General features: G+C 33.1%; 2 protein-coding genes across 4 annotated transcripts in view; one reads left to right on the top strand and one right to left on the bottom strand.

The window, feature by feature from the left end:
- LOC126750300 (GTPase-activating protein CdGAPr) overlaps nucleotides 1-22817 on the top strand; it is a 139766-nt gene that overhangs the window by 43581 nt on the left and 73368 nt on the right. For 2 of the 3 annotated variants that reach the window (XM_050459870.1, XM_050459872.1), the window contains 4 exons: nucleotides 3544-3732; nucleotides 4024-4208; nucleotides 4362-4607; nucleotides 13394-13525. In XM_050459870.1, coding sequence (XP_050315827.1) covers nucleotides 3544-3732; nucleotides 4024-4208; nucleotides 4362-4607; nucleotides 13394-13525 — 752 coding nt within the window. The remainder of the gene's footprint in view (nucleotides 1-3543; nucleotides 3733-4023; nucleotides 4209-4361; nucleotides 4608-13393; nucleotides 13526-22817) is intronic. The other variant, XM_050459871.1, reaches the window with a different exon arrangement.
- Nucleotides 21010-22817, bottom strand: part of LOC126750305 (uncharacterized) — a 219661-nt gene continuing 217853 nt past the window's right edge. Inside the window, exon 4 of the mRNA XM_050459882.1 lies at nucleotides 21010-21604. Coding sequence (XP_050315839.1) covers nucleotides 21156-21604 — 449 coding nt within the window. The 3' untranslated portion in view covers nucleotides 21010-21155. The remainder of the gene's footprint in view (nucleotides 21605-22817) is intronic.

A 22817-nucleotide genomic window follows, 5' to 3' on the forward strand; every position in this document is an offset into this window, starting at 1 on the left:
AAACTCAACCATCTACAATATTAGTATTTTGTAAAATACCCATTATTGTCTATTACAGCCTGACATCTACGTGGCATTGTTTCAATAAGATTGTCTATAAGTTTAAAACCAATATTTTTCCATTTCTGTTGCAACCGTTCGAATAATTCACCTTTATTTGAATAGTTTGTATCCTTAATATCACGATCTACAATTTTCCATAAATTTTCGATGGGATTAAGATCGGGTGACTGGGATGGCCATTTTAAAACTGGTATTTTTTCTCCTTCGAAAAATTGCTTCATAATTTGGGGGAATGCTTCGGGTCATTATCTTGCTGGAATTGGAATCTCAATGGTCAATTGTCTTCGTCATAGGGCAACATAATATCTCTGAGAATATCCCTGTACATTATGCCCTCTATGCGATGTAACGGGCCCATTCCATAACCTGAGAAGCAACCCCAAACCATCACTGATCCACCTCCATGCTTAACAAACTGTGGGTTTTGTGTACTTGGTGTTTAGACTATAATTTATTTAGTCGCCGCGCCAGCCGCATGATATAAATTTAATATTTTATTACAGGCGGCATATTAAGTTTTATAAACAGTCTTAACTTTATAAACAGAGTTATTAGATTTTAATTTCTTAAAACCGCTTATTCAATTTCCTTACTAAAGCCGACAAATAGTACAAAGATCCTCCTATAATCAAAAATGCAACGTTTCATTATGTAAGCATTTTACACAGCCACATTCTCCACTCCATCCATATTTTTTTTATTACATTCACCCTTTTAACTTCAGGCCAAACAGGTCACTAAACAGTTCATAACACAAGATTCGGTTATTTGTATATTCTATACAATTTTTAACAGAATTGTACAGTTAGTGCAGTGCTTTATTTCATTCTTTTAATTACAGTTATTTACCAAAAAATTGGTGTTTTATTAAAAAAAAAAAAAAATCACAACCCAGAATACCGTGTGTGGAAAAGCTTATACACAAAACACTTGGGATTCAAACGCTGGCCAGAAGGACGTCTAGCATATTGAATTCCATCGGAATTAAACAAATTAAACTTCGATTCGTCGCTCCAGCAAACACGTTTCCATTCATGCTTTGTTCAGTGTATATGCTGACGGGCAAATTCCAATCGGGCTAAGCGATTCTTTTTTGAAAGCAACGGTTTTTTGCTGGCCTACGTGCAAATAGATTCTCTTCTACCAACCTTCGTCTTACAGTCCTTGAGGATACATTACAAATCCCTAGAGCCTGTAATTCTATCTGAATTTGACGAGAAGTCATGAAAGAATTATTCTGGCTAATTTGTTTTAATTTGCGTACAGCTCTAATGTCCATTTATTTTGGTCGACCAGATTTATTTTTTGGCTCTAACGATCCTGTCCTTTCATATCTTTTGATAATTGCCCAAACAGCTTTTCTTTTAACATCAAATCTACGAGCAATATCAATTTGACGATCACCCGCGCGATTATTAATGATTAATAATGCATTGTCTTAAATCAAAAGAGAATCTAATTCCGCGTGGCATGTTGCACCTTGAGTTAAAGAGAAGCAATGCTACACTATTTTTATTTTATAAATATCTAGACAAAAAATAATTCCAAAATTGTTTTTGTCTATCTACTTTTGACCAGCTATATTTATATTATTGCTTTATCTGATAGCAAGCAAAATATTTAACTGAAATTTATGGGGATCTTTTTATAGACCGCCTTGCAAATAACAATAATTTAATATTTAGGGGACCTGTGGGTAAATCTTTAAGCAGTTATATGAAAATAATACTTTGTCTATCTACTTTTGGCCACTACTGTATATTGATAAAAAGGATTCAAATAGGTATTCAACAGAATATCCTTTGTAAACGCATCGTCAAATGGACTAATAAAAAAGTAAAATTTACCTTATCACAACTATACCCAAAGTATATTCTTAAATGATATCGCCGCCGTATTGGTTCCTTTGACACAGGCCGCTCTGACTGCAGAAAATAACGAAGAATCTGTGCAAATTCAAACTTTGACTGCAAACATGGCCGAAATTGCGAATAAAATAGGACGAGATGGGTTCGAACAGATAGAATCAAGTGACATTCAGACGTTGCTTGAATCGCAAGATGAAGATTTGACTGAAACAGACTTAGAGGAAATATTAAATTCGCAGCCTATTGAAGAAGAGGCTTCAACAAGCACTGGAAACGTGACATTAAATTCAAAAAATCTTATATACATCTATGGAACGAAGTCTTATTTTTAAGACGCAAATTGCTAATGCCACTGCTGAATATCCATATGAATTTAAGGAGCTTTTAAAAAATGCCAAGCAAGAAAAAATTACAAATTTCTTTAAGCCATTGCTGAAGCCTGAAGGTAATAATCATCAATATGGTCAAAAACTTCAATTAAATTAATTTTTTATATATGTATGTATGTACTTGTTTGTTATTTTGTCACCTAGGAACGTATCCCCTATAATCCCATATAAATTGCCATTCCATTCACGGTTTCTTTATTCGCGGCATATTTACGGAACGTATACACCGCGAACAAAGAGCTTTTACTGTACGTAAAAGTGAATGGAAAATAATAAAATATGTCAAAAGATGCTCTTATAACTATTCTATCGCCATACCAAATTTCAATTATTTATCTTGAAAAGTAAAAAAGTTATTAAGTGTTCCCTTTTGCCTGTGTCTTCCGGTATAGGTCCCTATATTAGATAAAAGTCAGTCTACTAAACAGTGCATTAAAACATCGTAGACAGTGCGTCTCTATATGTCGTCCGAAACGTTTTTGGCAGTGTCCCTATCTGGGTCACCATCAAACTGGGCCAATTCGACAGCAGCAGCAACAGCAGAGAGGGTTTCTGCAGCACAACATTAATTTTATTCCGGCCCAAAATGAAATATTTATGAGACTATAAAGAGACGAGCAGCAGCACTTAGACCCGAAAATAGAGTCTCGATGATCCTCGTTTCCCGGCGGGTCTCTTGCCATTTTCGGTTTACATGACGTGGATGTTATGGTGAGGCAAAAGGCTGGTCTTCTCCGGATCCCTTTTTTTTGTCGTATTACTATAAATGAAAGCTCTGTATTGCTAAAAACATTGTTTTATTGATTTGTATCATGAAAAGAATAAATCTTGCTGTTTCATGTTTATAGTCCAAGTCCAGTTTGAGGCTGACCTGAAATTGAGATAGTTATACAATCTCGAAAACTGTTCTTCCAAAGTGTATGATCTGATTCCTTCATATTTCGTGGATGCATAAGGGTGTCTCAAAATCCCTGTAATCGTTTATTAAGCAAACCATATAAACGTTAAATTATAAAACACTAATAACCGCCCAAAACCTAAATATAGGTCATCGTGATTTCGGAAATAGCCGTCGGGATTTTACCGTCATTAAACCGAAATTAATCACCCCCGGGGAGATAAATTATAGTTGAGCGACGTTTCAAATTACTCTGCTCGGGTTTCCCTTCGGTTTTGATTGAATCAACGGGGCGGAGGATCTGATGAAATATTTTCATTTTCAGGAAAAACTGGCCTACTACCTGGAACGTTTCAGCCAGATCGCCGATAATTCGGTGAATTGCGGTCCGGTGTTAAATTGGCTTCAAATGGACAACAAGGGCCATCGGTTACTTGTGCCGAGTGAGGAGAGCAGGAGTATTAATACACCGGCAGTCGCCGCTGCTTATAGTGTACGCAGATACGTCTCGCAGGTAAGCAATGCCCAAAAAATAAAATAAATCGATAGTTTGAATCGATTTAAGATCGAGCAAGTTCGTAATAAGATCGATCCAGAAGTAAATCGATAACAAAAGATCGATCTTATTAACAATCGATATTCATTTCATTCAATTAATAAAAATTAATTCTGAACCTCCTTGTTTACACTGTATATACAAGTATCCAAAATACGCAGAAAAAAAATTGTTGATTTTTTAATTTCTCTCAATTATTGTTCGCAACACTGTGCAGCCCCCTGATGATTAACCTTTAACGAATTTTAGGCTCGAGACGAACTCAACTTGGAGGTGGGCGACATGATTTCCGTAATCGATATGGCGAGTCCGGGGGAATCGATGTGGTGGCGGGGCAAACGGGGTTTCCAGGTGGGATTCTTCCCGCAACACTGCGTCCACATTATCGGCGATAAGGTGCCCAGGAACATGCCCTTGCCGCCCCCCGTAGTCGGGTAAGACACTCTTTTACACTTCTCTTTTTCTATCGCACTGGTAACAATCTCTCCTCCCTTATACTAATTAACAGTGACGACGCTTCTTCTTCTTCTTTTTCTGCTTCTGCTTCTCCTTCTGAAATACCGAAATTTTGATTTTAATTTTTAAAGGTCCTTAGCAATTAGTCCAGTGAAACCGGTCCTGCGTCGTCACGGCAAACTGATAACATTCTTCAGAAGTTTTATTCTTAACAGACCGTCGCGCAGGAGATTGAAACAGAGCGGAATTCTGAAGGAGCGGGTGTTCGGGTGCGATTTGGGGGAACATCTGCTCAATTCCGGGAAGGACGTGCCTACGGTGCTGAAGAGTTGCGCGGAATTTATTGAGGCCAATGGAATTGTCGATGGGATATACAGGTACGAATAGAGATTTTTGGTTCTATTGGTGTATAATGTTGTAGAGAATAATGAACTTTTCTGGATCTTGTGGTGTTTGTTTCAGGAAAATAGGCACGGTAGTTTTTCGGTTTTCGAAGTTTGAAGTGATTGCTTAATTTGACTTTCGAACCTAGTGATCGGACATCACTCCATAAAAGTTTTTATAATTTCGAGAATATTATTCAAATTAATGTGGACCTTTAGCAAGAATTCTAGCGAATGCCTTTCTGAATACCATGCTTTTTATTTGAAAGAAATAAACCCAGTAGTTTTTGAGATTTTGAACTTTGAACTAAGGGCTCACCTTGAGGTACGAGCCTGCTCATCGGACATCACTCGAGAAAAAAATTCATAATTCCTAAAATATTGTTTGAATTCATTTGAACCTTAAGTAAGTGTTTTAGGGAATACCCTCCTGATTATCATGCTTTTTATTTAAAAGAAATAAACCCAGTAGTTTTTGAGATTTTGAACTTTGAACTAAGGGCTCACCTTGAGGTACGAGCCTGCTCATCGGCCATCACTCGAGAAAAAAATTCATAATTCCGAAAATATTGTTCGAGTTCATTTGAACCTTAAGCGACTGTTTTAGGGAATACCCTCCTGAATATCATGCTGTTTATTTGAAAGAAATAAACCCATTAGTTTTTGAGATTTTGGACTTTGAAGTAAGGGCTCACCTTGATGTTCGAGTCTGCTCATTGGACATCACTCGATAAAAAAATTCATAATTCTGAAAATATTGTTCGAATTAATTTGGATCTTAAGCAAGTGCTTTAGGGAATACCCTCCTGATTATCACGCTTTTTATTTAAAAGAAATAAACCTAGTAGTTTTTGAGATGTTGGACTTTGAAGTAAGGGCTCACCTTGATGTTCGAGTCTGCTCATTGGACATCACTCGATAAAAAAATTCATAATTCCGAAAATGTTGTTCGAATTAATTTGGACCTTAAGCAAGTGTTTTAGGGAATACCCTTCTGAATATCATGCTTTTTATTTGAAAGAAATAAACCCAGTAGTTTTTGAGATTTTGGACTTTGAACTAAGGGCTCACATTGAGGTACGAGCCTGCTCATCGGACATCACTCGAGAAAAAAATTCATAATTCCGAAAATGTTGTTCGAATTAATTTGGACCTTAAGCAAGTGTTTTAGGGAATACCCTTCTGAATATCATGCTTTTTATTTGAAAGAAATAAAGCCAGTAGTTTTTGAGATTTTGGACTTTGAAGTAAGGGCTCACCTTGATGTTCGAGTCTGCTCATTGGACATCACTCGATAAAAAAATTCATAATTCCAAAAATGTTGTTCGAATTCATTTGAACCTTAAGTAAGTGTTTTAGGGAGTACCCTCCTGAATATCATGCTTTTTATTTGAGAGAAATATACTTAGTGGTTTTTGAGATTTTGGACTTTAAACTAAGGGCTCACCTTGATGTTCGAGCCTGCTTATCGGACATCACTCGATAAAAAAATTCATAATTCCAAAAATGTTGTTCGAATTCATTTGAACCTTAAGTAAGTGTTTTAGGGAATACCCTCCTGAATATCATGCTGTTTATTAGAAAGAAATAAACCCATTAGTTTTTGAGATTTTGGACTTTGAAGTAAGGGCTCACCTTGATGTTCGAGTCTGCTCATCGGACGTCACTCGATAAAAAAATTCATAATTCCTAAAATATTGTTTGAAATCATTTGAACCTTAAGTAAGTGTTTTAGGGAATACCCTCCTGAATTTCATGCTTTTTATTTAAAAGAAATAAACCCAGTAGTTTTTGAGATTTTGGACTTTGAAGTAAGGGCTCACCTTGATGTTCGGGTCTGCTCATTGGACATCACTCGGTAAAAAAATTTATAATTCCGAAAATATTCTTCAAATTAGTTTGAACCTTAAGCAAGTGTTTTAGGGAATACCCTCCTGAATTTCATGCTTTTTATTTAAAAGAAATAAACCCAGTAGTTTTTGAGATTTTGGACTTTGAAGTAAGGGCTCACCTTGATGTTCGAGCCTGCTCATCGGACATCACTCGATAAAAAAATTCATAATTCCGAAAATATTGTTCGAATTAATTTGGACCTTAAGCAAGTGTTTTAGGGAGTATCCTCCTGAATATCATGCTTTTTATTTGAGAGAAATATACTCAGTGGTTTTTGAGATTTTGGACTTTGAACTAAGGGCTCACCTTGATGTTCGAGCCTGCTCATCAGTTCTGATGTCAAAGTTCTGCACAAAAATGTCTCATAAGTTCAAAGTTTGTTGGCTCTTGATCCTTGACAGAGAAAAATGCCTCTAACTCCCAAGGTTTTTGAGGTAAACAAATCGTTCTTATATTAAATTATTGAGAAGGAAACGCTCTTTCTTTGCCCAAAATCCTCTTCATAATATTCCAATTATTTCCTAAGATAAAAATAATTAACATATCTAAGAAAATCATCAAAAAATATGGCCCTAACCGAAACTTTCTTAATTACCGAAATTTTTAACCTAGAAGTACGCTTTTATCCTTAAATTCATCCTCAAACATTTCTTTATATGGATATAAAATAAGTATAGAAATATTTTGGTAGATCCTAAGTTATGCACAAAAATGTCCCTTGCATGCAAAATTCGTTGGGTCTTGACTGAGAAAATTGCCTCAAAACATCAAAAGTTTTTGAGTTACAAAAACCTTTTTCATATGACTTTATTGACTAAGAATTGCCCTTTTTTTGACTGAAACCCTTTTAAGAATATTGCAATTATTTCCCAAAATATCCTTAAGAATATTGAAAAATTTCAGCAAAAAAAAAAACTCAGCTGACTACCGAAATCCTTAACCCAAAAGTACGTTTTTACCCTTAAATCCATCCTCAAGAATCTGTCTATATGAATGTAAAAGAAATACGAAAATATTTTGAGTGGCTTCTAAGTTATACACGAAAATATTCCATAAATTAAAAATTTGTTGGATCTTGACCCTTGACTGAGGAAATTGCCTCTAATTCCAAAAGTTTTTGGGGCATAAAAATCGTTTAAACATGAAATTATTGAGAAGGAACCGCCCTGTCTTTAACCAGTTACGAATATTCCATTTTTTTATATATCCTCAAGAGTAATGACAAATTTCTAAACAAACTATTAAAGAAAAAATCCCTTCACCAAAATTGCCCTAACTACTAAAATCTTTAACCCAGAATAATGTTTCTACCCTCAGATTCATCCTCAGGAAGTGCTCTATGTCAATGTGAAAAAATTTTGGAAATATATTTTGAGTAGCTCCTAAGTTATGTCCAAAAGTGTCAACTGTTAAATAAAAATCTTAATATTACACAATGAGTTCCAAAGGCCTCAAATTCGGTAGCTTTTGGACCTTGGCTTTAAGTAAGAATGTTTTTGAAGTGTAAAGAACGTTCTCATATAAAATTATTATTAGGCAAGAAATGCTCCTTCTTCGACTAAAACCCCTTTAGAAATATTCCAATTATTTCCGGAAACATTTTTAAGAATAATAAAAAAATTGTTAAGAAACGTAGCAAAAAAATTATGTATCCAAAACGGCCCTGACTACCCAAATCCTTAACCTTAAATTAATTTCGACCTTAAACAAGTGTTCTAAGGAATACCCTTCTGAATAACATACTTTTTATTTCAAGGAAATAGTAGCAGTGGTTTTTGAACTTGTCATTGGATATTATTCGATCAAAAAATTCATAATTCTGACAAAATTGTTCGAATTCATTTGGACCTTAAGCAAGTGTTTTAGGGAATACCCTTCTGAATATCATGCTTTTTATTTAAAAGAAATAAACCCAGTAGTTTTTGAGTCTGATGTTCGAGTCTGCTCATTGGACATCACTCGAGAAAAAAATTCATAATTCCGAAAATATTGTTCGAATTCATTTGAATCTTAAGCAAATGTTTTAGGGAATACCCTTCTGAATATCATGCTTTTTATTTGAAAGAAATAAAGCCAGTAGTTTTTGAGATTTTGGACTTTGAACTAAGGGCTCACCTTGATGTTCGAGCCTCATCATCGGACATCACTCGATAAAAAAAATCATAATTCCGAAAATATTGTTCGAATTCATTTGAACCTTGAGCAAGTGTTTTAGGGAATACCCTTCTGAATATCATGCTTTTTATTTGAAAGAAATAAACCCAGTAGTTTTTGAAATTTTGAAGTAAGGGCTCACCTTGAGATATGAGCCTGCTCATCGGCCATCACTCGAGAAAAAAATTCATAATTCCGAAAATATTGTTCGAATTCATTTGAACCATAAGCAAGTGTTTTAGGGAGTACCCTTCTGAATATCATGCTTTTTATTTGAGAGAAATATACTCAGTGGTTTTTGAGATTTTGGACTTTGAAGTAAGGGCTCACCTTGATGTTCGAGTCTGCTCATCGGATATCACTCGATAAAAAAATTCATAATTCCGAAAATATGGTTCGAATTAATTTGGACCCCAAGAAAGTGTTTTAGGGAATACCCTCCTGAATATCATGCTTTGTATTTGAAAGAAATTAACCCAGTAGTTTTTGAGATTTTGGACTTTGAACTAAGGGCTCACCTTGAGGTACGAGCCTGCTCATCGGACATCACTCGATAAAAAAATTCATAATTCCGAAAATGTTGTTCGAATTAATTTGGACCTTAAGCAAGTGTTTTAGGGAGTACCCTCCTGAATATCATGCTTTTTATTTGAGAGAAATATACTCAGTGGTTTTTAAGATTTTGGACTTTGAACTAAGGGCTCACCTTGATGTTCGAGCCTCATCATCGGACATCACTCGATAAAAAAAATCATAATTCCTAAAATATTGTTTGAATTCATTGAACCTTAAGTAAGTGTTTTAGGGAATACCCTCCTGATTATCATGCTTTTTATTTAAAAGAAATAAACCTAGTAGTTTTTGAGATGTTGGACTTTGAAGTAAGGGCTCACTTTGATGTTCGAGTCTGCTCATCGGACATCAGTCGAGAAAAAAATTCATAATTCCGAAAATATTGTTTAAATTAATTTGAACCTTAAGCAAGTGTTTTAGGGAATACCCTCCTGAATATCATGCTTTTTATTTGAAAGAAATAAACTCAGTAGTTTTTGAGATTTTGAACTTGTGAAGTGAATGTTCACCTTGGAGATCAAACTTATTCTTTAGGTACTACTCTATAAAAAAACCCATATGTCTAACCGCTATTAGTTTTAATTTTATTAAAATCTTAAATTGTACGTATTGTTTCGCATAGTATATAAAATACCTAAATTAATATCAATGAACCTTCCAGTCAGCATTATTGCATTATTACGCCTGACCTACATTTATTACTAAAACCAAGTCACCCATTGTAAATTAAAAGGGATGAATCGACTATTGCATTTACTATAAATACGCTAGGTGAAATGAATAAAATTAGCATTAACGACCACGTTATGTCTCATTTAACATCCAGCAAAACCACGCCATCAACAATAAGACAACCCGCAGTACTCGTCACCATGCTGCCAGTGACATACTAGCAACAAATCAATCAAGGTGCAAGACACCAGTATTAACATTGGTCCTTCGAGCAAAAAATCTAGCTAACCAGGGTGTATTGTTTGCCTGAACTGAGTAGGGTAACATCAAGAAATACATTCGAGAAGATAGCAGTGGATAACAGGAATCTATGGCCAGGAGAAAACTGAACAAGAATCAAAGACAGAACAAGCGTGAGGAAAAGCGGAAGCAATTGATTTGAATCTGTTCAGACTCCATAAACGTCCAACTACACAAATTTGGTGTACCAGTGACAATTGAACAATCATTTGAATTCACGAAGACCAACCAATTTCAACGGGAAGGTGCCGCCGTGACAGATAGTCCACGTACGGCGAACCCGCAGTTAGTGACACCGAAAACAAAACGGGAGTTCACAAAAAACCGAAGAATCAGCAGCATTCATAAGAAGACTAGAGGCCAGGTATAAAGAATTATTTGGCGAAGATTATTGTACTGATATCGAGCGGGAGTAAATTGTATGATCATTAGTTAACTGAGGATTACATATCTTTCTAGTTGTCCAGTTAACGCTGGCGAGGAAGATTAATACAATTTCTATGGTTATTTCTATGCCTGTTAACGCTGGCGGAACTAAACATTGAGTTGGTCCTATAAAACCATACACCACTAACCACAGTATCTTTTCAGCCTAGTTAACGCTGGCAAAAAAATATTGTATCGGAATCAAGTGAACATATTCAAGCCAGTTAACGCTAGCGGGTATAGTCACTGATTTCTGCTTAAATTGAACGCATTACAACTAGTGGCAAGCAATAAAGGCTCTCATCAAAACGATAATAGCCCAAATTTCGGTGGTATTAAGTACTGGAAATCGGCTGCAATATGACGACAGCGATTGAGGAGATGAACAAACTTGCCCTTGCTCAAGAAGAATTAGGAAAAAGCATTGTCAAGCAGCATCAGACTTCAAAAAAGATAGCGCATTAAGAAAGACCGCCAAAAACGTTACTGATCGATTAGAAAAGCTTGATGATATATGGCAAACAATCACAGCAAAATGCTTAGCTTTGAAAATACAACAATCCCGTATTTTACAACAAATTATAAAGATCAAATAAAAGTAAAATACGAAGCTTACAGAAAAATATTAACAGAATGGCAATTCGGTGAACCTGAAAAAGAACAGCTTCTTAGACTAAAGAAGCAGCATCATAAAATTGAATATTTTACAGAAACCATCGAGGCCATAAATGATGAAACGATGGGAGATATTACAGCACTCAGCTGTACACAAATGCAGGAAGACTTCAAGGGCAAATGGGAAGCTATCGAAGAGCTGAATGAGGAAATAATGAAGCACTACACACTGATCAATACTTCACCGAAAACTGGTTCCAAGAAAGTCGTAAAAAATATAACACAGCCATGGAAAAAATAAACAGGATCAGGTTAAACACACCTACCACGCTGATGGAACAGCCTATACCAGCCATCAGTAGGCAAAGGATACAATTACCATCCATATCCTTACCCATGTTCAATGGAGGATATGAGCAATGGACTTCATTTCATGATATGTTCTTGAGATTAGTTCATGAAAACGAAACAATCACAAACGTGGAAAAAATACAATTACTTAAGGCCCATCTTCGTGGAGAAGCTGCCAAAGTAGTTCAACATTTACCAATAACAGATGACAATTATGAAGCAGCATGGGAAATCTTGCAAAAAAGATACCAGAACAGAAGGCTTCTGCTATACACCCTCATTGACAAACTACTTAATCTACCACGCAGCACGGCAGAAAATGGAGAGATAATAAAACAGCTCCTTGACACTTTCAAAGAATGTCTGCGAGGCATTCAATATTTAAAAATAGATACCAAATCCTTGGGCCCTTTCATCATCCGTATAATACAACGAAAGTGGGACTCAGAAACCAATAGGATGTACGAGCAAAATCTTATAAATCCTCATGAAATTCAAGACTTTGAAGGGTTTATGGAATATCTGGAGAGAAGGTTCCAGTCGTTAGAAGCAATAACAAAGGAATCAAAAACCAAGAGCATCAGCAATCATGGGTGCACCTTCTGTAAAATGCAAAATCATGGCATATTCCAGTGCCATAAATTTAAGGCACTATCTCCAAATAAACGAAACAATGAAATTTACAGCCAAGGAATATGTGCTAATTGCTTAAGTCATAATCGCAGCAAAAAATACCAGAGTACTGCAACATGTACCATCTGTAAACGCAATCATCATACACTTCTGCATATGGACAGAGCTCCCACTAACGAAAGGAATATTAGCCAACGTAAAAATCAAATAAGAGGGTCAGGCAGAAGATACTGGGACAATAATGCCATACGTCAGAACACCAGCAGCCACTATGTAGATAATCAACAAGAAAATGTGCTGCTAGCAACGGCATTGGTTCAAGTTGCAACTCAAAACACCAACCAGATACTTCGAGTACTGATTGATCAAGGGTCACAATCGTCCATAGGCCTTCCACGCAAGAAAATTTCAGCACAAATATCAGGAGTAGGAGAAGGAGATCATCTAAAGTCAAAGTGGTGCATAGATGTCCCTATCAAACCACGATTTCCAAGTGACTTTGCATTCATAGTCAACATGTTAGTACTTCCCAAATTAATTCAATCAATTCCAAATCAACAAATTCAAGTTGAAAAGGAGTTGTTAAAGAATGATATTCTGGCTGATCCAACGTTTATGCGACCAGGTCCAATTGATGCCATACTTGGGGCCAAAGAATATGCATCTATAATGTTAGATGGTATTGAAAAATTCAACAATGGCCTATTGAAACAAAACACCGAACTAGGCTGCATGATCTCTGGCTCTGTACTCTTAAGCAGACGACGAATTCAAGTAATAAGCATGGTCGCTCAATGCGAAGAAGAAAAGCAATTGACAAGATTTTGGGAAATTGAAGAAGTGCCATCAAGAAGTCAGATGACAGATGATGACCAAGTTTGTGAAGAATTCTATGACAAGACGACTACTCGAGATAAAAATGGAAGTTATATAGTAAGAATTCCGTTCAAAAAGAATACGGAATGCTTAGGTCGGTCGAAACCCAGAGCAGGCGCCCGACTAATAAACTATAATATATCCAAAACAACTGTCCGAATTGGCTTGGTCCCTAAACAAAAATTGTACAGAATACCTTTCTGAATACCATACTTTATATTCCATAAATATATTTTAATTTGTTATTAAGTTTTTGTACTTTGAGTGTTCACCTAACTTTTTTTTAGGCTCTCTGGAGTTACGTCGAACATTCAAAAGCTGAGAAATGCCTTCGACGAGGACCGGGTGCCGGATTTACATACCGAGGACATTCTGAAGGATATCCATTCAGTTGCGTCGTTATTAAAAATGTATTTTCGGTAAGTAGGATTAAACCATAAATATTTTAACAATTAATCACGTAATAAAAGAAAACGTATAATAATCAGTCAGTTTATACAATAAACTACGCGGAGATTGTATGGATTATCTGGGGATTATGTTATTTTTTTAATAATTGAAGCTTTTGTATGAAGTAAACTGGAATGTGGATGATCTAATGAGCTTATCTTTATAATCGCTTATTTCATGGAAGTTTTACTACGGGTATATTGTGGGGCCGATTTAGCTTCTATTTGTTGCGATTTTGGTGTTTTAATTATACAGGGATTTTAAGAAACAATTTTGTTAGAATTCTACCCATTTTAGCGGCTTTTAAATAATATATAGAAAGTTCAAAAAGATCAATTTTTAATGTGAGGTTCTCGCTAAAGTATTCCTACTGTTCTAAACCCAAACATCAAAAAAACTTAATCAATCACAGATCCGATCCTTTTTCCAAACTACATTACGTGGCTCTCATAATTGTACAAAAGTTCCCATAAGAACCTCAGTACAATTTTTTCAATTACTGTATAAAACTAAATTGTATAATTTAAATCTACTGTAAATATTTTGGCCTAGGAATAAATTTAAAATTTCTCAATTCATATGGTCATGGTTATAGAGTATTTGTATAATTTACTTAAAAAAATTGTACTAAAATATACTTTTAAAAATGTGCAAAAATCTTGGCATGATTTTTTTAAATTTATAATTGACCAAACATTTGTTTTCAAATATTGATATTATATTTAAAAATAATATAAATATATTTGACTAGGCGTGCCTTAAAAAAGATTTGTATGTTTTACTTACGAAAATTGTTATTAATATGAGGGTACGCCTATATTCATATAATCATTCATTTTAGTACAATTTTGTGTAAAAAAAGAGTTACTTTGGAAAATGTACATAATTACCATTTTTGTTGTACATTTTCAATAAATACAAGAACAATTAGGAAGTTTTAAAATTGTACTATAAATATGTTTACTTAGGATTAAAGTTAAAGTTTCTCAGTTAATATTAGCATGCCTTAAAGAATATTTGTACGTTTTACTTAAGAAAATTGTACTGCATTTTTTTTTGTACATTTTCTGTAAATAAAATATCAAACGCATAATTTAAAACAATGAATCCTAGAATATATTTTCAAGTACCTTAGTGAGACACACATAAATATTTATGCGTTTTTATTTAAATTTGTTGAAAAATTGTACATAATTTCTATTTTTATGAAAAAAAAATAAGGTGATGAAACATTACACAACAGCTAATTTTAACTTTAAGCAAAAACATTTTTTAAAATTAAGGAAAATTAAATGTACAAAAAAAAGTAATAAACGTACGAATTGATTAAACATCAATTTTAATTAACTGTTTTTAAAATACCTCACAAAAGTTCTCTAAACCGCCTTTACTGTATATTTTAATTTAAAGTATTTTAATAAATTTGGTTACCCCTCAAGTGAATAATTTTTTGTACAGCTATGTTTCATATTATAGAATCTTTAAATGTTGCCATTTAAAAAATGTACTAAAAAAGCCCTAAAAGTGCACTTGTTTAAAAATTAGATCAGCAAATTTGATGAATTAGAAAAATATATTTTATTCGAAATTATTTAAAATATTGAAATTGTTCAAGATCAATTGTACTAAAAATTCTTTAAAAATAGTTAACATTTTGAGTTATTCAGGGTTTCAAAATTTACCATTTGTACTTTCGGCATGTAGGATTAAACCATAAATATTTTAACAATTAATCACGTAATTAATGAAAACGTATAATAGTCATTTTACGTAATACATTTTTTTATTAATAATTGACCAAACATTTAGTTCTAAATACTGTTCTAAATATGAGGCTACGTCGCTGGTTATATAATCATTCATTTTAGTACAATTTTGTATAAAACATAGCTAACATATTTATTATTTTAATCTGTACATATTTATTGTTTTTGTATAGTACAGATTTGGTATAGTATAGAAATAGTTGCTATTGCTGAACATTGGTTAAATACTGATGAGCCCATATATGTTGAAAATTACAACATCATAGCTAGATACAATAGAACAAACATAGCGCATGGAGGCACATTGATAATGTCCACTAATAGCGACCTTTCAGTAGTGACAAAGTTCGATAACTTATTATCTGAAAAATTGTTTGAATTTTCCATTGTTTATAATAATTCACATGATCTCTACATTGTTTGTCTATATAGAACACCCGACTCTGATATACAAAGTTTTAGCCAGAAACTACTAAGCTTGCTAGAATCCATGCCCTTAAAAAGCAAGCTAATTTTATGTGGCGACCTTAATATTGACTATTCCAGTGTATGTGCTGCCCAAGAATCACTCCAGTCTATATTCGAGTTAATGACCTTGATAATGCACATAGATTCACTCACCAGAATAACTAAAAATAGCTCCACCACCATCGATTATGTAGTATCATCCTTTGCTCTAGAACTCTTAAAGTGTACTGTTTTCAATTCGGGCTTTTCAGATTATGAAGCTATATATTAACCAGCTTCTCTTTGGATTCAAATAACAATAGCACTTTGCGTAAATTAGGCCGTGTTTATAACAAAAATAATTTTCAAAATTTTAAGAATCATTGTCTAACGGAAAACTGGAACTTTCTTTCAAATGACGATAATGAGTTCTCCAGATTCTTAAATTCGCTTATTTTTCCTCTAAGGCCAATTGAAACTAAAAAACAAAAGCCTTGGTCCTCCAAAGGTCTTCGTGTATCGGCAAAAAACATGCGCTCACTTTCCTACCTAAAAAAGTTCTCAGAATCTGTTGCTTTTCATAATTACGTCAAGCAGTATAGGAAAACTTATCTTAAAACAATTAAGGCTGCAAAAGAAATCTATTACAGTGGGAGGCTGGCAAAATCTGCCAATGTAGCTAAAGAAACATGGTCGATTGTTAACGAACTAAGAAATAAGTCTACCTAAACTAGCACTATCTTTACATCACTCGAGGACCTAACCAATTACTTTGTAAACGTGGTAAAAAATCTAATGGCCCCCATACCACCTTCTGATGATCCTCTGTCATATCTCTCTAATGAAAATTTGCACAATTTCTTTTTTACGCCAGTATCATTTACAGAACTTCAAAGTACAATCAACGAAATAAAAAACAAATCATCAGCTGGTACAGATGGGCTTACTCTTAAAATGTTTTCAAATATGCCTGATTGTACTCTAATCCCTTTAGTAGACCTAATCAACATGTCATTTCAAAATGGGGTCTTTCCAAACTGCCTTAAAACTGCAATAATTATTCCATTACATAAAAGAGGAGATAAAGATCAAGCCTCAAACTATCGTCCAATTGCATTTCTTCCAACCCTCTCAAAGATCATAGAACGCCTGGCAAAAAAAAGGTTTTTGTCATTTTGGTTTAAATATAATATCTTAACCCCTTATCAGTTTGGATTTCTGAGCAAAAAATGCACCAACGATGCTATGTTCTTCCTATTTAACAGCGTTTATTCAAATATCAACAAATATTACTTAACAGCAACAATTTTCTGTGACTTTTCAAAGGCTTTTGATTGCGTAAACCACATTATTTTAATTAAGAAATTACAGCACTATGGATCCAGAGGTATATCCCTTCAATGGTTTAAGTCATATTTGTGCAACAGAAGTCAACTTGTAAAGGTCGATACGTCAAGATCTTCTTGTAAACCAATTGAATGTAGGGTACCTCAAGGTTCCGTTTTGGGTCCTATGCTCTTTCTGCTGTTTATAAATGACCTGGCCAGCCTGAACATAAGCGAAAAAATCTGTCTTTTTGCTGATGATACTAGCTTCACTTGGAGCAATTCGAATGCAATGGCACTACATACAACAATTTCCAACGACTTGGTCTTCATTAAATCGTGGTGCGATTTCAATCTTTTATGCCTAAATCTCTTAAAAATTAAAGTCTTATCATATAAAACGACTATTCCTCCATTTATTCTAAACAATACCAGTTTGGAAGTTGTTGAGTCTGTCAAGCTCTTGGGTCTTGTTGTGGATGGCTCTTTGAAATGGGATTTGCACATAGATACGTTATCTAAAAAACTAAGCTCGGCGTGTTTTGCCATAAGATCAATCTCAAGAGAATTAGGCTTTTTCACGGCCAAAACAGTTTATTATGCTCTTTATGAGTCACATCGTCGTTACGCCCTTCCATTCTGGGGTACATGCTGCAAGACCCAATTTGAGCGTATATTTAAACTTCAAAAGAGAGCGCTTCGCTACTTATTAGGACTTGATAGTAGAGCTCACTGCCAAGTAAATTTTATAAAATATATGATCCTTACTCTTCCCTCGTTATTTATATTTGAATCTATCTGCCTTATCCGCAAACATATGTCGCAGATTCCAGAAAGGCCATCCCACAGCTATTCACTAAGGAACGTTGATCATAATCTTCATGTGCCAATTCTACGGTCGGAATTAGTAAAGAACTCTATACTTTATGCAGTAATAAAAATGCACAACCATCTGCTTTCCGTAATAAAATCGATGACTACTTTTAGTTGTTTTCGCAATGCCCTAAAACCTTTACTACTGCAAAAAGCCCTATATACAGTAGAATACTTTTTTAATATTTTCTTTTAAAGCACACACACTGGCGTTATTAGCTACTTATTATTTGCAAAATGTTTGCCTGCTTTTTATTGTATGTTTTTTTAGACTAAGATTTTTGACAATTTTATACATATAATTGTGTGTATGTTTGTATATAAACATTATTTTATTTATGTATTTCGACCAAATTGTACAATTTGATAATTTGTACAGTATTTTTGTTTTGTTATGTACCTATTTACTTTGTGAGTATTTTGTCTGAGTATTTTTTTTATGTTTATTTGTATTTTTTTTCCTTTAGCTTTGTCGATAAAATGTAAATTTTCTGACAATAAAGCTTTTTGATTTGATTTGATTTGTTGTACATTTTCAATAAATAATAGGACAAATGGAAAGTTTTAAAATTTAACTATAAGTATATTTGTATAGGATTCAACTTAAAGTTTCTCAGTTAATATGGGCATGCCTTAAAGATTATTTGTACGTTTTACTTAATAAAATTGAACATTTGCTTTTTCTAAATACATTTTCTGTAAATGAAGGATCAAACGAATAATTTAAAACAATAAATTCTATATATTTTAAGTACCTTAGTGACACACACACAATGCATTTTTATTGAAATTTGTTGAAGAATTGTACATATTTTCTATTTTTATAAAAAAAATAAAGTAGTTAAAAATGCTATTACAATTAATCTTGACTTTAAGCAAAAAACATTTTACTTAAATGTTCTTGAAGTAGATTACGAAAGTTTTCTAAAGGGCCTCTACTCAATAAATTTGGTTACCCCCCAGGTGAATAATTTTTTGTTGTTTTGTACAGTTATATTTCATATAAGACAATATTTTAATATTACCATTTAAAAAGTGTACTAAAATTGTAAATTTTTTGTTAATTTTTTTGAAAAACGCTGAAATAGGTCTTCAACCAAATTAGGTAAGAAATCTGTGTACCAATTTTAAAATGTCTGCCTGGTCTGGTTATTGATTTATGAGCTTTTTGAGATTTTCTAGAAAAAAATTAAAATTTAAAAAAAAATCAATATTTTTTGTTTGTTTTTCTAGAATGACGCTGAAATACGTGTCCAACCAAAAATATAAAATAATCTGCGTACCCATTTTACAAAAGACCTACCTAGTGTGGTTTTTGATTTAAGAGATTTCTTAGAAAAAACTTGGATTTTTAAAAAAAAAATGTTTTTTAAATTTTTTATTATTTTTTTTTTTGAAAAACGCTAAAGTAGGTGTCCAATTAAATTAGGTGAAAAATTTGTGTACCAATTTTGAAATATGTGCCTAGTCTATTTATTGATTTCTGAGTTTTCTAATTTTTTTAGGAAATAATTAAATTTTTCAAAAAAAAATTTTTTTTTATATTTTTGGTCATTTTTTGGATAAATGCTAAAATAATAAACTGCAGAATCTGTGTAGCAATTTTCAAGTGTCTGTCTAGTCTGGTTTTTAATTTATGAGACTTGGAAAAAAAAATTGAAATTTTCAGAAAATTATTTATACAAGTTTTTTTTTTGAAAAACACTAGATAGGTGCCTAATCAAATTAAGTCAAATCAAATTAAAAAATTAAAATAATCGGTGTACCAATTTTCAAATAGCTGTCTATTCTGGTTTTTAATATATGAGTGTGTATAAATGTTACTATTGTACAATATAAGTAAAGTATCCCAGCTACAGTTCTCTTGGACAATTCTATTTTTCAGTAAAAATTAAATAATATATATTTTTTTTCATTATTTAAAATGTTGAAATTGTGCAGGATCAATTGTACTAAAAATTCTTTAAAAATTGGTAACATTTTGAGTGGCAAAAGTTATTCAGGGTTTCTAAATGTACCATTTTTATAATCGGTAAGTAGGATTAAACCATAAATATTTTAACAATTAATCACGTAATAAAAGAAAATTTAGTAAAACTGGGGATTATAGGATTTTTTTAATAATTTGAAACTTTTGTATGAAATAAACTAGAATGTAAATGGTTTTATATGAGCTTATCTTTATAATCGTTTATTTCATGGAAGTTTTACTATCGGTGTAATATGATGCTCTTTTATTTGTTGCTATTTTGGTGTTTCATATTCGTTTGTAATTTTGTTTTATTTAGAACAAAGTCTTCTCTTCTGCCTTGTTTAGAGAGGTACCAGATGGTACCTTTGTTTTTTATCAATCGATCAACTACAACTTACTGCCTTTTTCAACAGAGGCCTTGGGACCAAGTTTCTAAGCTCTTATGTGGATTGTAACCTTATTTGGGAAAAATATTTTGATCATATCTTCAACAAGAAAACTAACTTTAAACCACTACTAATTACTTATACTATGCCCAATTTAACTGTATATTATGAAATTTGGCATTCTCTTTTAGGATAATAGTATAATGTGAGGTTTGCATATATGTGACATTCTTACTAAATCTTACATAAGTATCTTTTTCAAAATGAGCATAATACAATACACCCCTTCATAAACTAACTTTCTTTAAGCATATATTAAATGTTATATTATCAATACGACAAATTGAGACTGTTGTAGCTTCTAAATTCTGTTCAAAAGTTTCTTATCAAGGTAGAACCTAATACTGTTGCAGAGTTATAATCTTGTGAATTATTTAATGTATAAATTTTTGTAGTCTCCATTACCTTAAATTTAATTTTTAAACAGTTCGTGTTTAATTTTTGTTTAAAGTTCTTAGAACAAAAAAAAATATGATTCTGAATAAATATATTCCTCAATTAAATTCATTAGATACCCATTTTAGCGCGTTTTAAGTAATATATAGAAAGTTCAAAGAACATCAATTTTTATTGTAAATAAGGCCCTCACTACCGCTCCAAACCCAACAATAAAAAAAAGAGAGAAACATCGAAAAACTTTATTAGATCATTAATATAACAATCTTATTGCTTCATGCTTCCACCAATCACAGATCCAATAACTCTTCCGAACGACGTCACGTGCTGTCATAATTGTACAAAAGAACCTCAGTACAATTGTTTCAATTACTCTACATTTTAACGCAAATCTCCAGCTCCACACTGAACACCATGCCCTCCTCGCAGTACAACAAACTCCTCTTTCCGTTTTCAATTTTATAGTACGCGTTCACGTACTCCTCATGCGGAATATAAACGAACCTGCTGATGACGGTCGAGGTGTCATCAACGAATTCTTTCACTTTCCTAAATGTCGTGCTGCGTACACCCTCCAGTTCCGCCACTGTTTTTTCCTCGTCGCGGTCTAAACGACGCGCGGTACTACAGTCCACGTTATAAAACAAATCGCAATTTCCGATTCCGGGGTTGAAGAGCATTTTTTCCGGGCAGATTTTCGGTACGAGTGTCCCGTACACGCACCGGAAGTATTTCGAACAATCGGATTGGTCCGGGAGGTTTTGGTCCTCCATGGTGACGTCACAGAGGGCGTGGCGAGTGCTGGGAATCACCGGAGATGAAGCTAGAAACATATGATATAACCATTAAAAAATAGCACATTATTTAAAGGGTGGGTGATTAGTACAATTTGGTACGTAAGAATATGTTTTTGAAAATGTACTAAAATGTTATCCTATGGCTTAATGACGCGTCTCTAGTCATTTAAGGATTGTTTGTCGCACAATTTTAGTTGGCTAGTTCTCATTGTTTTGCAAATAAAACATTAAATGACTTGTTGTTAAAAAAGTACTATAAAAACTTACGTCACGCTTAAAAGAGTATTTTACTTTAAAAAATTGTTCTAAAATGTACTTACAAAATAATACAATTTTTTTTATAATCACCACACATTAACTTCTAAAAAAATTACTAAATTCAAGGGTACGCCTCTGGTTTTCTGTGATAGAAGAGCTTACTTTTATATACAGATGTACATAAAACAATTTTGTCGCACATTCTTTATACGCATTTGTTTTAATAAATAATTTGACCTACAAATAACTTTTACAAAATTGTACTAAGATCTGTTTTCAAACTGTACACGTTTGCAAATTTTGTATAAATAATTGATAAAGCGTCAAAAAATTGTAGTATGAGGGAACGTGTCTGGTTATGTAATCATTCATATTTGTGCAAAAGGTGGTTTCTTTTACAAATGTACATTTTTACCAATTTTAATCAATGATCAATGGCAAGTTTTAAATTTGTACTATAAATATTTTGGCCTAGGAATAAATGAAAGTTTCCTAATTTAAAAAAAAAAAATAGTTGTACATTTTGTGTAAGAAAACTGTACAAACTTAAAAATGTACATTTCTGTAATTTTTTGAAATGATTGACCGTTTCTATTTAAAAAATTATACTAAATATGAGCATACCTTCTCTGGCTATGTAATCATTCATTTTAGTACAATTTTATGACTAGTAGAGTAAATAATTACCATTTTCACATTTTTAATACTATAAAGATGTTGATCAAGAAATAAGTGTAAAGTTGATATGGCCATGCATGAAACTATAGTTGTACATTTTACTAAAGAAAATTGTACTAAATATGAGGGTACGCCTCTGTTTATAAAATCATTAATTTTAGTAGCAGAGACGTACTCTGCTCTGGCTATGTAATGATTATGTTTAGTACAATTTCGTTTAACAAAGAGCTGACTTTTGAAAATTACATATTTACCATATTTTTGTACATTTTTTATGAATAAAACGTCACGTAGTAAGTTTAA

This window comes from Anthonomus grandis, chromosome 2 (assembly GCF_022605725.1).
Source record: "Anthonomus grandis grandis chromosome 2, icAntGran1.3, whole genome shotgun sequence".
NCBI classification, from domain to species: Eukaryota; Metazoa; Arthropoda; class Insecta; order Coleoptera; family Curculionidae; genus Anthonomus; species Anthonomus grandis.